Raw genomic sequence first — 14,422 nt, 5'->3', positions numbered from 1 at the left:
TTACGAGCACGTGAACGGGGGGTGACCCCTCAGGGATCCTTCTAGCAGCGAGGTTCCTTCAGCACTACATCCAACTCCTCCTTGAACTACAGTGTGTGCGCCACTGAGCCACGGGGCGCAAGCTGCCAGGGGTTGGCCAGCATGTCTGACCATCGTGCCGTAGCCGATGAAGGTCTTGCCGGTGGCGTCGTCGTTGCCCAGCTGGTCGCAGTTATACACGGTTATTAGGACCTGCACGGAAATGACGCGTTAGAGCAGCATGAGCGGTAGCACCTCACGGGGGCCCCGGCGGTGCACTCTCCACCTCGCCCAATCTGTTTGAAAGAAACTTTGAAGCTGAAGCTCTCGTTTCAATTACAGGTTGAGTCTGTTCTTCACTGTCGACGTCTCCTTCTTCAGCCGCCTCCTGTTGTGCTGCCAGAACCACAGTCTGGATACGGGGACATTTGGCGATAGGGGGATGTTAGTGGCACGGTCTCTGGACCCCTGCGGGACAAAGACATAGCAGGGTAGGTCACCTGAGAGGTCGCTGAAATCTGTATTTTTAAGGTTCTTGGCTTCCATCACGTTGACGGTGAGCTTGCCTGCCATGGGCATGTGACGGAGGGAGATGCAGATGTCATCCAGCTTCTCTTCCTAGGCCGAGCAACAGAAGAGGACAATGTTGAAGAGGCCTACCTCCCCTTCCTCTCCACTCGTGCAGCGGTTTGCCCGGGTCCACCATGTTCATAGGGATCTTAACCTTGCCAATCACGTCATGCTTGGAAAAGTGGTCAAAGTCATACGCCTGCATCACCAGGGTTTGGCCCCCCAACTCGGAGTAAGGGATCTGGCAAGTAGGGGGAAGGATGACATGTTGGACATGTCAGCCAAGGGAGCTGCATCATCCCGCATCTCTGCTCAGCGATGACACGCATAAGACCCAAGAGTCTGGCTCTCTTCAGCCTCCGTAAGAAGTGAAGATGCTGCTGGGCCTTCTTGGCTAGGCAGGTGGTGTTGAGAGTCCAGGAGAGGTCCTCCGCCATGTGCACACCAAGAAACTTGGAGTTTTTGACTCTCTCCACAGTTGTTCCGTTGACGTGCAGTGGCGAGTGGTCTACTTGGGTCCTCCTGAAGTCAACAATCATCTCTTTAGTCTTATCAACATTAAGAGATAGATTGTTGTCTTTACACCATTCTGTGAGCTGGTTCACCTCCTCTCTGTACGCCGACTCATCATTGTTGCTGATGAGACCCACAGCTGTAGTGTCATCAGCAAACTTGATATGATTTGAACTGTACTTTGCAACACAGTCATGAGTCAGTAGGGTAAACAGCAGTGGACTGAGCACACAGTCCTGGGGAGCACCGGTGTTCAGCGTGGTTGTGCTGGAGGTGGAGTTTCCGATCATGACGGACTGGGGTCTCCCAGCCAAAAAAGTCCAGGATCCAGTTGCAGAGGGAGGTGGTCAGACCCAGCAGGCTCAGCTTAGTTATCAAGTTATCCTTCCTGATATAGAGCTTCTGAAGTTTTTTGTCAGTTTTCCAGATTGCCCTAAGTGACTAAGCTTTACGCCAGACACAATATTGTTTAGTAATACTTTAACCTTATAGTCTCCCACCAATCCAGAACTGATTAATATGATGGTCTGAGATCCAGCTATGTGAAACAAGTCCCTATAATCCTTAATATTGTCAAGGTGGCTGCATGCCCCTTAGCTATTGTGCCAGACAATGCTCAGATGACTGGGGTTGCATACTTTAAAACCGTCATAGAGGTCCCTAGGGGTCTTCACCCTCACTGCCAAACTCACATGGACTGAGCACACAGCATCAACCACCAAAAAGGCCCATCAACGTCAAAATCTACCAGTAAAAGTTTTAAGATGTTTAGTCCTTACATTCCCCTTCCCTTCGACCTGTATGTTAAAATCCCCCCGATTATCAAATGTTTATCAGTTATACAAAATGGGAGCAGTTCATCTAAAAGAACAATGCAGGACAAACCCTCCACTGAAGCATAGACATATACGTTTGGCTGATGCTTTTCTCCAAAGTGACTTATGATGTTAAGGTACTTACAATTATTTACCCATTTGGGCAGCTGGGTAATTTTACTGGCCCAATTTAAGGTAAGTACCTTACTCAAAGGTAGTACAGCCAGAGGTGGGGATTAAACCTGTAATCTTTAGATCTAAAGGGAGCAACTCTAACACCACTACACTACCAGCTAACACATAGCTCAAATGTTGGTCCATCCATGTGGTGTCCACTCCAAGCACCCTACCTTGCATGATAGAAAATGCACTGACTTTCTCAAAACAATACGCCCAAAAAGAACATTCTGTGGAGTGAACGCCACCTATGCTCCAGTAGGATTTCCTGGGGGGTCCTTTTCCTTAAGGATTAACAAGCCAACTTTACACACTCCCCAACAGGCACTCACCCCCTTATTACCCCTGTCAGCCCCCAGAGCAGTTGAACAACTGTTTTATATTTTTCCCCCACAATTCCCATTACACACACACACACACACACACACACACACACACTTTCTGAACCGCTTGTCCCATCCGGGGTCACGGGGAGCCAGAGCCTAACCTGGCAACACAGGGCGTAAGGCCGGAGGGGGAGGGGACACACCCAGGACGGGACGCCAGTTCACCGCAAGGCACCCCCAGCGGGACTCAAACCCCAGACCCACCGGAAAGCAGGACCTGGTCCAACCGACCGCGCCACCGCCGGGCCACTGCACCCCCTAATGTGTAACTCATGCGAACGTAATAAGGAGCCAATGTGTATGTATTTTTTCTGTGTTTTCCCTCCATTTCCCACAGTCTCCCATTTGAAGACAAATAACGAAAGTTGATTAAATTCTGTAAAGGGATATTTTTTTTTTTCAAAATGCTACAGTTCTGAGACAGATACCATGACAATATTTGTCAATTGATAACGCTCCTCACCAACAGACCCCAGCGTGTGCGGATTGGCAGTAATACCTCCTCCCCACTTATCCTCAACACTGGCACTCCACAGGGAAGCGTCCTGAGCCCGGTGCTGTATTCCTCGTTCACACATGACTGTGTGGCCAGGCACAGCTCCAACACCGTCATAAAGTTTGCTGACGATACCACCGTTGTGGGTCTGATCACCAACAACGATGAGACGGCCTACGGAGAGGAGGTGAGGCTCCTGGCAGAGCGGTGCCAGGACAACAACCTGTCTCGCAATGTCAGTAAAACTAAGGAGCTGGTGATTGACTTCAGGAAACAGGATACGGTTCAGGCACCCATCTACATAGGAGGGGCCTTTGTAGAGAGGGTCAACAGCTTCAGATTCCTAGGGGTCACCCTCACTGCCAACCTCACATGGACTGAGCACACAGGATCAACCATCAAAAAGGCCCATCAACATCTCCACTTCCTCATGTGTCTGAAGAAAGCCCGGATGTCCACTACAGTCCTCACCACTTTCTGTAGGTGTGCTGTGGAGTCCGTCTTCACAGGGTGTATTACATCCTGGTGTGGCAACTGCTCCGTACAGGAGAAGAAAGCCTTGCAGAGGGTGGTCAAAACAGCTCAGGAAACCATTAGCACACAGCTACCAGCAGTCGAGGACACCTACACCACGCGCTGCCTCAGAAAGGCGATGCGCATCATGAAAGATCATAGTCACCCAGCACGGGCGCTCTTCTCTTCCCTACCATCTGCAAAACGGCTCGGGTCTATTCGAACCCGCACAGCTAGGTACAGGAACAGCTTTTACCCCACCGCTGTAAGAGTATACAACACCCACCAATGTTCAAACTTCACTAGAGTTGGACTGTTCCCTCCGAGCACATCAGCTCATTACATTGTTACTTCAAGTATTCTCAGTTTTAAGTACTCTGGCTGTCTATTGTTATTTATTGTTGTTGTTTTGTGCAGTATTATCTATTATTTTTTTGTTCATAGTTTGTGGAGAAGCACTCGGACAAGGATTTCATGGTACTTGTACAGGGTACTTGTACCTGTGACAATAAACCTTGAACCTGAACTTTTTAGTGAGGAATTAAATCAATATTGAACACTCATTGGGGTTCTAATGCTGTAGAACAAATAACGTGATTTCTTTCATTTTTTGCAGGAAGATGCTACATCACCAACAAATAACAGTTCCTGTGTTGTACCTCGAATTGTTATTGTGTTATGAAAACCTGTGTCTGATAAAATTGTGACATTTTTATTTAGCCCGTTTTCGTGTATTATATGATTCAGATACAGTATTTCTAGACTCTCTGGAATGGTCATCATTTTCACAGCCACCGTTGGCCACAGGAGAACTAACTGACTTGGAGGAGCAAATAAGTTTTCAGAGAACGTTAACAATCGTTCGTTCGAATAGAACGAAGGCCGTGGTAACCACGGTAACAATTATTGCGTCATGTCCTCGCTTGGAACGTTCAGCACTCGTATTTAATAGGAGCCCGGGAGGTGAGTGTATATATTCACTGTCGCGAAAGGCTGAGCTACAGGTGTGAGCTCTGAGGCGCCGCGCATCGTGAGTTCGACGCCATTTGATTTCTGTTCTGGTGGGTGTCTGTTTTAAACTGACCAATCAATGGTATTATAATAATTAGTTAAAAACAACGTTCTGCTGCAAGTCGCCCAATAAATGACGGATTTTCCGCGAGTTTCTCAGTTTTCGCGGCTCCGGCGCGCGCTGAGTCCCGTCAGGCTTCTCTGAAGCGGAGCGCGCGCCGGCGGACCGTTTAACGTAACTAACGGTCATTCGCCTTTCGCCTTCTTACCGAGTGTTTTACTGTAACATTGGAGGGTTCAGAAATCCTGCCTGCTCGTGAACACATTTAGTGCTCTAAGTTCTTTTTTTCCCCATCATATTTATTTAACATCTATGTATTAAAACACCGGCGTTAGATACTGTAGTTATCCATCGTCAGCGCAGGGCTTCTCAAACACTAACTGGTTTGAAGTTTCTCGAACCTTCTTCAAGTTCAACTACATTTTTACAAAAAAACGAAAACAGTTTTCTGAGTTCACCCGTGGTCCTCGTGTTTGTTTGAAATTTGGAGCTGCAAAGAGAAGCAAATATAATCAGGTGGTGAAATGTGTTCTGTTGTTCTGTCTGTGTCCAGTAAAATCGAACTCCCGCTTCATTTACTTCAAGTCCTACTGGCACCTGTGTTTTGTGTGGTTAGTAAATATTAATACTCATACTGTACTTGTCTAGCGAAGCGTTTATATATATGTATATATTAACAGGTACTTTTGTACAAGTGTGCCGTTTAAACCGTATTTCTGCGCGGTAAAAGAAATGCATATAAAAAGTGGTAAGTTGCCTTTATTATATAGTAGAACCAAAATGTGTTGGTTTTAATGATTAAGTGTAATACAAGAAGGTAGTATAAGTGGTTAAGGACAGGCTCAAGAAACCTGAAGTTTGTAGGTTCAAGTTCCAAGAAATGCACCCTACTGTGTGGTGCCTTGGGGGGGGGGGGGGGGGGGTATTTTACCCTGTTAATTTGCGGTAAAGGAGTTGAATCCTTTAAGTGCGTTGAATAAAAACAAAGTATTAATCGCAGGTTTTGCTACTGATGATTATATCAGAGTGCAAGGGGCCGTTGCTGTGTTAACATGGTATACAGCACACAAGGTGATCTTGTAGTAATTTTAAGCGCGTAACTGAAGTGTTTCCAGTAGCTGGCGTTAAGTATTGTGCCGAGGAAGCGTAGCCAGCATTAAAGCCACTGTGCGTTGTGCTTTTTTGTGTTTTTGTAGAAAATGTCCAGCCCATTGGAGAGGGAGACCTTGCTGGTGGCAAAGGATTATGTGGGTTTCTGCACTGGGATCCGGCAAGACCCTCCAAGCGAGTCAGCCAAAGCCATGAGACAACTGGCGAAGCAAACGGAGAGGCAACATCGGTCAACATTTCAAACCTTAGTGCAGAACTTCTTGGACAACTCTGAACCCGACTTCCTGACCAGTCTGAAGCAGACCATGGCAGCGCTGGCGCATGACGGACAGTTGAACTGGGGAAGAGTCGTAGCGCTTTTTGCATTCGCAGGAATGCTAGCGAGCGAGCTCTCATCCCGGGGAGTGGACGTCAGCAACAGAAGGTTAGCGGAGACGATCGCTCGCTACCTCAGCGAGGAGCACGGAGAATGGCTTCTGCACAACGGTGGCTGGGTAGGTAGAACTTGTGTGTAAACATGTCCGTAATTGTTCTACGCAGACTGCTTGTGTATACACTAGTCTTTACTTCCATGAAGCAGCTAAAAGTGAATGGAAATCGGCAGTGGTTCTGCTTGTGGTAAACGATCACAAAACTTCTTTAACAAACCTTTCTTGTGGTTGCTGTATGTAGGTCGAAATTAAGAAAGCAGTGCGGATGTGTAACAATTTTCACAATGTGGCAAGAGTCTCTCAGCGCACGTCTGACATGCATTATGATGCTTTATTGTTCTAAACCCACAAACATTCAGAATCAGAACGAGCTTTATTGCCAAGTATGTTCACACATACAAGGAATTTGTCTTGGTGACAGGAACTACCACAGCACAGACAGAATGACAGTGACAAGACAGGTGAGAAGATAGAGTATGTGAACAAGGGACAAAAAATATTTAAAAATATAAAGTACCCAATATACAAAAATCGTCACTAGACACAAATGCAAGGGAGTGTGAGTAAGAGATATGATGTGATAAATAGTTATAAATACAGATATAAATAGCATTATGTATTGCACTGGTTTACTCTCTAGGGGAGAGATTTAGGTGTTCATGAGGTAGATGGCCTGAGGAAAGAAACTTCTCTTGTGCCTGGCTGTCCTGGTGCTCAGTGCTCTGTAGCGCCGGCCAGATGGCAAGGGTTCGAAGAGGAAGTGGCCTGGATGCGAGGGGTCTAGAATGATTTTGCTAGCCCTTTTACTGACTCTGGACGAGTGCAGTTCTTGGAGAGCTGGGGGGGATGTGCCGATGATTCTTCCAGCAGTCCGAACTATCTGTTGTAGTCTTCTGATGTCTGACTTCGTAGCTGAGCCGAACCAGACAGTTATAGAGGTGCAGAGGACAGACTCAATGACTGCGGAGTAGAATTGCATCAGTAGCTCCTGTGGCAGGTTGAACTTCCTCAGCTGGCGAAGGAAGTACAACCTCTGCTGGGCCTTCTTCACAATGGAGTCTATGTGGGGCTCCCACTTCAGGTCCTGTGAGATGGTGGTGCCCAGGAACCTGAATGACTCCACTGTTGTCACAGTGGTGTTCATGATGGTGAGTGGGGATAATGCTGAGGTGTTTCTCCTGAAGTCTACGATCATCTCCACTGTTTTGAGCGTGTTCAGCTCCAGGTTGTTATAACTGCACCAGACAGCCAGCTCTTGGACCTCCTGTCTGTAAGCAGACTTGTCACCATCCCGGATGAGGCCGATGAGTGTGGTGTCATCTGCAAACTTCAGGAGTTTGACAGAGGGGTCTTTTGCGGTGCAGTCGTTGGTGTACAGGGAGAAGAGCAGTGGGGAGAGCACACATCCCTGGGGGGCTCCAGTACTGATTGTGCGAGTATTGGATGAGAATTTTCCCAGCCTCACTATCTGCTGCCTGTCTGTCAGAAAGTTGGTGATCCACTGACAGATGGAGGTGGGCACAGAGAGTTGGGTTAATTTGGACAGGAGGAGGTGTGGGATGATGGTGTTGAAGGCTGAGCTGAAGTCCACGAACAGGATTCTCGCATAAGTCCCTGGTTTGTCCAGATGTTGCAGGATGGTAGTGCAGTCCCATGTTGACTGCATCATCCACAGACCTGTTTGCTCGATAAGCAAACTGCAGGGGGTCCAGCAAGGGTCCAGTGATGTCTTTCAGGTAGTCCAACACCAGTTTTTCAAGTGACTTCATGACCACAGACGTTAAGGCGACAGGTCTGTAGTCATTAAGTCCTGTGATTTTGGGTTTCTTTGGGATGGGGATGATGGTGGAGCGTTTGAAGCAGGAAGGAACTTCGCACATCTCCAGTGATCTATTGAAGATCTTTGTGAAGATAGGGGCCAGCTGGTCAGCACAGGTTTTTAGGCAGGCCGGTGAGACGCCGTCTCGGCCTGGTGCTTTCCTTGTCTTCTGTTTGACGAAGACCCGACGCACCTCCTCTTCACAGATCAAAGGTGCAGGAGGGGGGAAGGTGGGGGTTACTGGAGGTGTTAATTGATTTGTGGAGAGAGGGTCTGAATGGGTGTAGGGTGTGAGACAGGGTTTATCAAACCTGCAATAAAACTCATTCAAATCGTCGGCCAGTTGTTGAGTTGACACGGTGCCGGGGGGTGGTGTCTTGTAATTTGTGATGTCTTTCAGGCCTTTCCACACCGATGCAGGATCGTTGGCTGAAAACTGTTTCTTCAGCTTTTCAGAGTAGTTTCTCTTAGCCACTCTGATCTCCTTTGCCAGTATGTTTTTGGCCTGTTTATACAAGACTCCATCCCCGTTCTTGTAGGCGTCTTCTTTGGCCTGACGAAGCTGTCTGAGTTTTGCAGTGAACCACGGTTTGTCATTGTTGTATGTTAAACGAGTCCTGGTAGGGATCCACATATCCTCGCAGAAACTGACATATGATGTTACAGAGTCTGTGAGCTCATCTAAATCGCTAGCAGCAGCCTCAAAAACACTCCAATCAGTGCACTCGAAGCAGGCTTGTAAGTCCTGCTCTGCTTCCCCAGTCCATCTTTTAACAGTCCTTATTACAGGTTTAGCTGATTTCAGTTTCTGCCTGTAGGTCGGTATAATATGAACCAGGCAGTGATCAGAGAGCCCCAAAGCTGCCCGTGGAACAGAGTGATATGCATCCTTTACTGTGGTGTAGCAGTGGTCCAAAATATTACTGTCTCTGGTGGGACATGTAATATGGTGTCTGTATTTTGGCAGTTCACGGGAGAGATGTGCTTTATTAAAGTCCCCGAGAATGATTATAACAGAGTCCGGGTGTTGTTGCTCTGTGTCAGTGATCTGGTCGCCTAGCTGTTGCAGCGCTGCGTTCACGCACGCTTGCGGTGGAATGTAAACACTTACGAGGATGAACGAGGAAAACTCCCGCGGCGAGTAGAAAGGCTTGCAGTTGATGAAGAGCGCTTCTAGGTCGGGACAGCACATCTTCTTCAACGCTGTTACATCTGTACACCACCTTTCGTTGATGTAGAAGCATGTCCCACCGCCACGTGATTTCCCTGCTGATTCCGCGTCGCGATCCGCTCTGAACAGCTGGAAGCCCGGCAGATGTAGCGCGCTGTCCGGGATGGCTTCATTCAGCCAGGTTTCCGTGAAACACAGAGCAGCAGAGTTTAAAAAGTCCTTGTTTCTTTGGGACAGGAGGAAAAGTTTGTCCATTTTGTTGGGTAAGGAGCGGAGGTTCGCCAGATGGATACTAGGCAGCGCTGTTCTAAAGCCGCGCTTTCGGAGCTTGACAAGCGCGCCGGCTCGCTTTCCGCGCTTGCGCGTCTTGGAGCGCTTGAGTAGCGCCGCTGCACCTCCGACTACAATGTCCAGCAAAACGTCAGAATAGTCGAAAACCGCTAAAATGTCGGGTGGTGTGTACTGCCGAATGTTCAGCAGTTCTTCCCTGGTAAAACTGATTGTCGGAGTATAACTAAAGACAGGGCAAACTAACAAAAACAGTAAAACAACTTAGGAGCGCCACACCGAGGCGGCCGTTCGCAGCGCCATCATGATAAGCAACTGATAAGCAGATGGTGTTTAAAAGCTTACACTATTGTCTAATACTTGTTACAGAGAACCTAGTGAAACTGAAATGGCACAGAGGCATCTTCTTAAGCACTTGTGACTGTGGTTATGAGTTCAGACTTTTTTTGGAACTTCTTTCATCGAGATTTTGTGCCTTCAGGCAAAAAACAGCCAAAGCAAGGATCCCAGAGGAAGTCTTCTAGGGCGAAGAAGGGCGGCTATCCCTGCAATGCTCACAACGGAGACTGCAAAGAAAGCATTCTGCAGGAACGATCCCAAGTCCACACCTCTCACCATGCGGAAAAAGGAGAGGAAGCCGACCTACACAAGAGACAAACAAAATGCCAAGTAAGTGTGGTTATTACCACAGTCACAAGTGTTTAAGAAGATGCCTCTGTGCCATTTCAGTTTCACTCATTTTTGGAAAAGGGTGGAACAGAAATGTGTGAAGAACAAAACACTACATAGAAAAAGGATAAGTTTAATGTCTTGTACAGAAAGAAAATTAAATTAAAGTTTTAATCTTTAATTTAATGTGTAGCTCATCATGTTAATACTTTTTCTTTTAAACCCTACAGTATAAGTTCAGTTCCTCTACTGAAGACTGCTCTTTTTTTTTTTTTTTAAACCGTTGGAGCATCTCTGTACCTTAACCACGTGTGAAAGTTTTAATCTCTAGTGTAGTAGGTCGCTCATTAGGTTAGTACTTGGTTTTTTAAAAAGCCCAACAGCCCAAGTTCAAGTCTTCATTTGAAGACCAGTCTTTTTTTTTTAATCCATTGGAATATCTCTGTACCTTAACCACATGTGGAAGGTTTTGTTTCTCCAGGATAGTATGTGGCTCAGTAGGTTAGTACTTAGTCATTGCCTACCAGCTTCAGCTCAATTAAAGACCAGTGCCTTCTTTAAAAAAAAAAAAAAACTTGGGAATATCTCTATACCTTAACCACCTGTAAAATTCTAGTCCCTGAGATTAGCATATGGCTCATCAGGTTAGTGCTCCTTCCTTTAAACTCTCAAGTTCAATTCCTCTATTGTAGACCACTTTTTTTTTTAAAAACTATTCGAGTATCTCTGTACCTTAACCACATGTGAAAGGTTGGATGTCCAGTGTAGTATGTGACTTGTCTGATTAGTACTTGTTTAAACCCAACAGCCCAAGTTCAACTCATTGATTAAAGACCAGTCTTTCTTTTTTCTTAACCATTGAAACATCTCTGTATCTTAACCACATGTAAAAACTCTCAATCCTTCCCTTAATATATAGCTCCTGATGTTAGTACTTGTTCTGTTAAACCCTATAACTCAAGTTCAATTCTTTCATTCATGACCCTTTTTTTTAAAACCATTGGAGTATCTCTGTACCTTAACCACACATGAAAGGTCTGACACAAAACTTAACAGGTAGCTCATCAGGTTATTGTTTGCTTTGTTAAATTATACAGTGTAAATTCAATTCCTGTGTCAAAAGGAAGGCTGGTTTTAAAGCTCATCTGAACACTTTGAGAAGTACTTAGAGGAATGGTGGCATAGAGCAGCTTGTTGGGTGGTCAAGCTGCTGATAGTAACATTAGTGGTTTAAACCCACTTGAGAACCCTAAAGAACAAAGGTGCTAGGAAGCACTTTCTGAGTAAGAGATGGGGCCACTAACCTTGGTGCTGAAAGTCCAAGCATTGCAAGAAATACACAGAGCAGTTGGTTGGGGTGGCCAACAGTTGGGCTAAAGGTCCAAATGCAATGGGAGGAAACCCTGAGGAGGTAGGAAGGGGGCTACCCCTGGTATTGAAGGACTAGGGAAAGCAAGAGAGACCCCTTGAAGGGTGGGTGAGGGAGCCACCCCTGGTGCTAAAGAGCTGAAGGAGACAAGAGAGACCTCCTTGAGGGGGTAATGAGGTAGCCATGTGTGGTACCAAACATCTGAAGGTGTCAAAAGCCATGCAGAGCAGGCAATGAGGCTGATAAACACATTCCCCCCTGAACCATGAAGAAAAGTAGAGGAGAGGCAATCCCTCCCCTGACCTCCAGAGAAAGAAGGTGGCTGCTGGTGTTGTTGTAGGACTACAGTTAGTGACTCCCCCCCCCCCCCTTTTTAAAAAAGAAAAAGCAACAGTTCTTTCTACCCCCTACCCCTTCACACACACACACTTTCTACAGACCTGGTGATTTACATACTAACCACCACAGGAGGTACACCCTCATCCAGCTCACTATACCCTTTGCAGGGCTTGAACCGATAACCATCACAGTAGCCACCCAATCCTCAGCCTGCTGAGCTACACAACCACTCCACAAACCCCTACTTGGATGTTTGAGATATAGTTAAAGTGCGAAATGGCCATTTAGCCAACCAGAATACCACCTCTCTCACAAAGTAAATCCACAACCTCGAGCATAGTAACTACCCCCACCAACCAGCTGTGCCACACAACCTACCCTCCAAAACCCCTTCTACACATAGCTAAGCTTGGGGAAGGGAACTTGGTCACAGACCAAAAAGCAACTCCCCTCCAACGGGATCACACCCACAATCTGTTGGGGAGACACATAGCTCTCAGAATGCTGTCCCAGGCACCTGCACAGGTTGGTTCCCCTCCTGCTCTGGGATGGACACAGGGGCTGTCAGGAGTTTGCTTGAAAAGGAACAGCTTGTCTGAGGACCAGACCACCAACCCCAAGGTCATGGGTCTAACTTCACAAGCCAACAGAGCTCACAGGGGGGAATCAGAGGAGCATTCTGCATGGGACATCCTGTGTCCTTTGACACACAGGTGCTGTGGCCCGATTCTGGTTCCTCCCCACTGGGACACACTGGCTACTCTGAAATCTTGCAGTAGAGCAGTGGGGACACAGCACTGGCTTGTTGACCACATGAACCCAGCTAAACACACCAGATCATTTTATTTCCCAGCGCTGTACACTGACAGTGAGGGTTGGGGAGGGGGGGTATCTTCTGTAAGGACACTGGATGCGTCCACCACCCAGCCATCCATACCACAGTGCTTATTCCAGAGACCTCCCACTTTGCCTTTGACCTTTCTTGCTCAAGGAAGAAAAGAGAGAAAAGTGAATACCTGTGCGCAGGTGCTCCCCAATGACACACAACTCAAGAAGGTGCTATAAGACCAAAAGCCCCAGAGAAAGGAAGTTCTTACAATTCTGGGCGTGAGGAATTCGGTTGAGCAGAACCATGATCTGAAAAAAACAAACAAGGCACTTTATTATACCACCATTATTACTCCATCACACTGCAGCAGACTGCGATGGACCGCAGCTAGAGCGAGCGAGCCATTTATACTGCAAATTTAAGGTAAATACCTCGCTCAAGGGTACCACACAGTACAGTGCTTTTCTTGGAGCTTGAACCTATAAACTTTAGGTTATCTGAGCCTGTCCTTAACCACTTCTTAGGTATTTTACTGCAGAAATACGGTGAAGTGCTACAAAACTACCTGTTTCGTGAATGCTGTGCTAGACAGCTATAGCTGCTTCATGAGTTCAGTGAAGTGAACTAACCAGCAACATTTTTGATTTTACTGCAGGGCACAGAACAGGTTGGAACACATTTACACATTATTTCAGCATTTGATAGCATCTGCAGCTCTTTTTCCACTTCACATTGGAACATGGAAAACCATCCTCTTCACGCCACAGCAATTGGAGATCAGCAGCAAGTCCTTGAAATATGTAAGAAACTTGAACAATTCAATGAATAGCAGCACTACTTCTAAGGTGATCACATGAACACCAATCACATATGGCTTCAGAGATGGCACTGTACTCACTTTTACACTGTTCTTTCGGCACCCCTAGAAGTCTCTTTTTGACAATGTAATGATTGATGTCCTCAACTATGTCTTTCCCACTAAAGAACAAGACGATATTCCATATAATGCTAAAACACAACAGCACAGCGGTAGTAACAGTTGTCCTCAAAAGATGAGCACACAAGTCTCTTAATGGGCTAATTTTTTAATTAAATCAAAAAGAATAACAAGTGAAGAAATATATACATCTGCAGGGAAAATACAGGAAAGCTGCTTGACTAATGCCAGCTGATTTTGACCATAGTAGTTAAAGCTGGAACTAGAACGTCATAAAAAATTCCAAAACTGGTCAGAAATCAAGAATTAAAAAAAAAAAAAAAAAACAATTATGACAACGAATACATTTGACTTTTGCTAGGATCAGAACATGATCCTTCAGGCAAAAAACAGCCGAAGCAAGGACCCCAGAGGAAGTCTTCCAGGGCGAAGAAGGGCGGCTATCCCTGCAATGCTCGCAACGGAGACTGCAAAGAAAGCGTTCCTCAGGAACAACCCCAAGTCCGCACCTCTCACCATGTGGAAAAAGGATAGGAAGCCGACCTACACAAGAGACAAACAAAATGCCAAGTAAGTGTGGTTATTCCTGAACAAAATCAATTGATTCCAAGTCAGAAATACTTGCTGTACACATTGGAAACTACGGTCGGTGTAGGAATGTTTGTGGGTTTAGAACAATAAAGCATCATAATGCATGTCAGACGTGCGCTGAGAGACTCTTGCCACATGGTGAAAATTGTTACACATCCGCACTGCTTTCTTAATTTCGACCTACATACAGCAACCACAAGAAAGGTTTGTTAAAGAAGTTTTGTGATCGTTTACCACAAGCAGAACCACTGCCGATTTCCATTCACTTTTAGCTGCTTCATGGAAGTAAAGACTAGTGTATACACAAGC

The 14,422-nt window shown here is 46.3% G+C and overlaps 2 protein-coding genes across 2 annotated transcripts; one reads left to right on the top strand and one right to left on the bottom strand.

Moving 5' to 3' along the window:
* On the bottom strand, positions 1 to 856 carry LOC114910950 (synaptotagmin-1-like; the record flags this gene model as incomplete). Its single annotated transcript, XM_029253559.1, is given in 5 exon segments — positions 1 to 238; positions 307 to 350; positions 352 to 476; positions 519 to 632; positions 679 to 856. Coding segments are annotated over 5 exon segments (699 nt in total), but the record flags the coding sequence as incomplete, so codon positions are not given.
* A 3,699-nt stretch (positions 857 to 4,555) lies between these two features.
* On the top strand, positions 4,556 to 14,096 carry LOC114910949 (uncharacterized). Its single transcript, XM_029253558.1, has 5 exons — positions 4,556 to 5,171; positions 5,757 to 6,164; positions 9,861 to 10,048; positions 13,241 to 13,385; positions 13,884 to 14,096. Exons 1-5 carry the CDS (start codon positions 5,085 to 5,087, stop codon positions 14,094 to 14,096), a joined length of 1,041 nt encoding a protein of 346 aa, XP_029109391.1. The 5' UTR covers positions 4,556 to 5,084.
* Positions 14,097 to 14,422: the final 326 nt, after the last annotated feature.

The sequence above is a fragment of the Scleropages formosus genome, chromosome 7 (genome assembly GCF_900964775.1).
Source record: "Scleropages formosus chromosome 7, fSclFor1.1, whole genome shotgun sequence".
Classification (NCBI taxonomy): Eukaryota; Metazoa; Chordata; class Actinopteri; order Osteoglossiformes; family Osteoglossidae; genus Scleropages; species Scleropages formosus.
This window is presented reverse-complemented; position numbering and strand designations above follow the sequence as displayed.

Bases quoted from the DNA above. Each gene is read 5' to 3' on its own strand.
- LOC114910949 (XM_029253558.1), top strand. From the start codon at position 5,085: ATGTGTTCTGTTGTTCTGTCTGTGTCCAGTAAAATCGAACTCCCGCTT. The intron at 5,172-5,756 runs GTTAGTAAATAT...GTGTTTTTGTAG, and splicing joins TGGCACCTGTGTTTTGTGTG to AAAATGTCCAGCCCATTGGA. The intron at 6,165-9,860 runs GTAGGTAGAACT...TTGTGCCTTCAG, and splicing joins TTCTGCACAACGGTGGCTGG to GCAAAAAACAGCCAAAGCAA.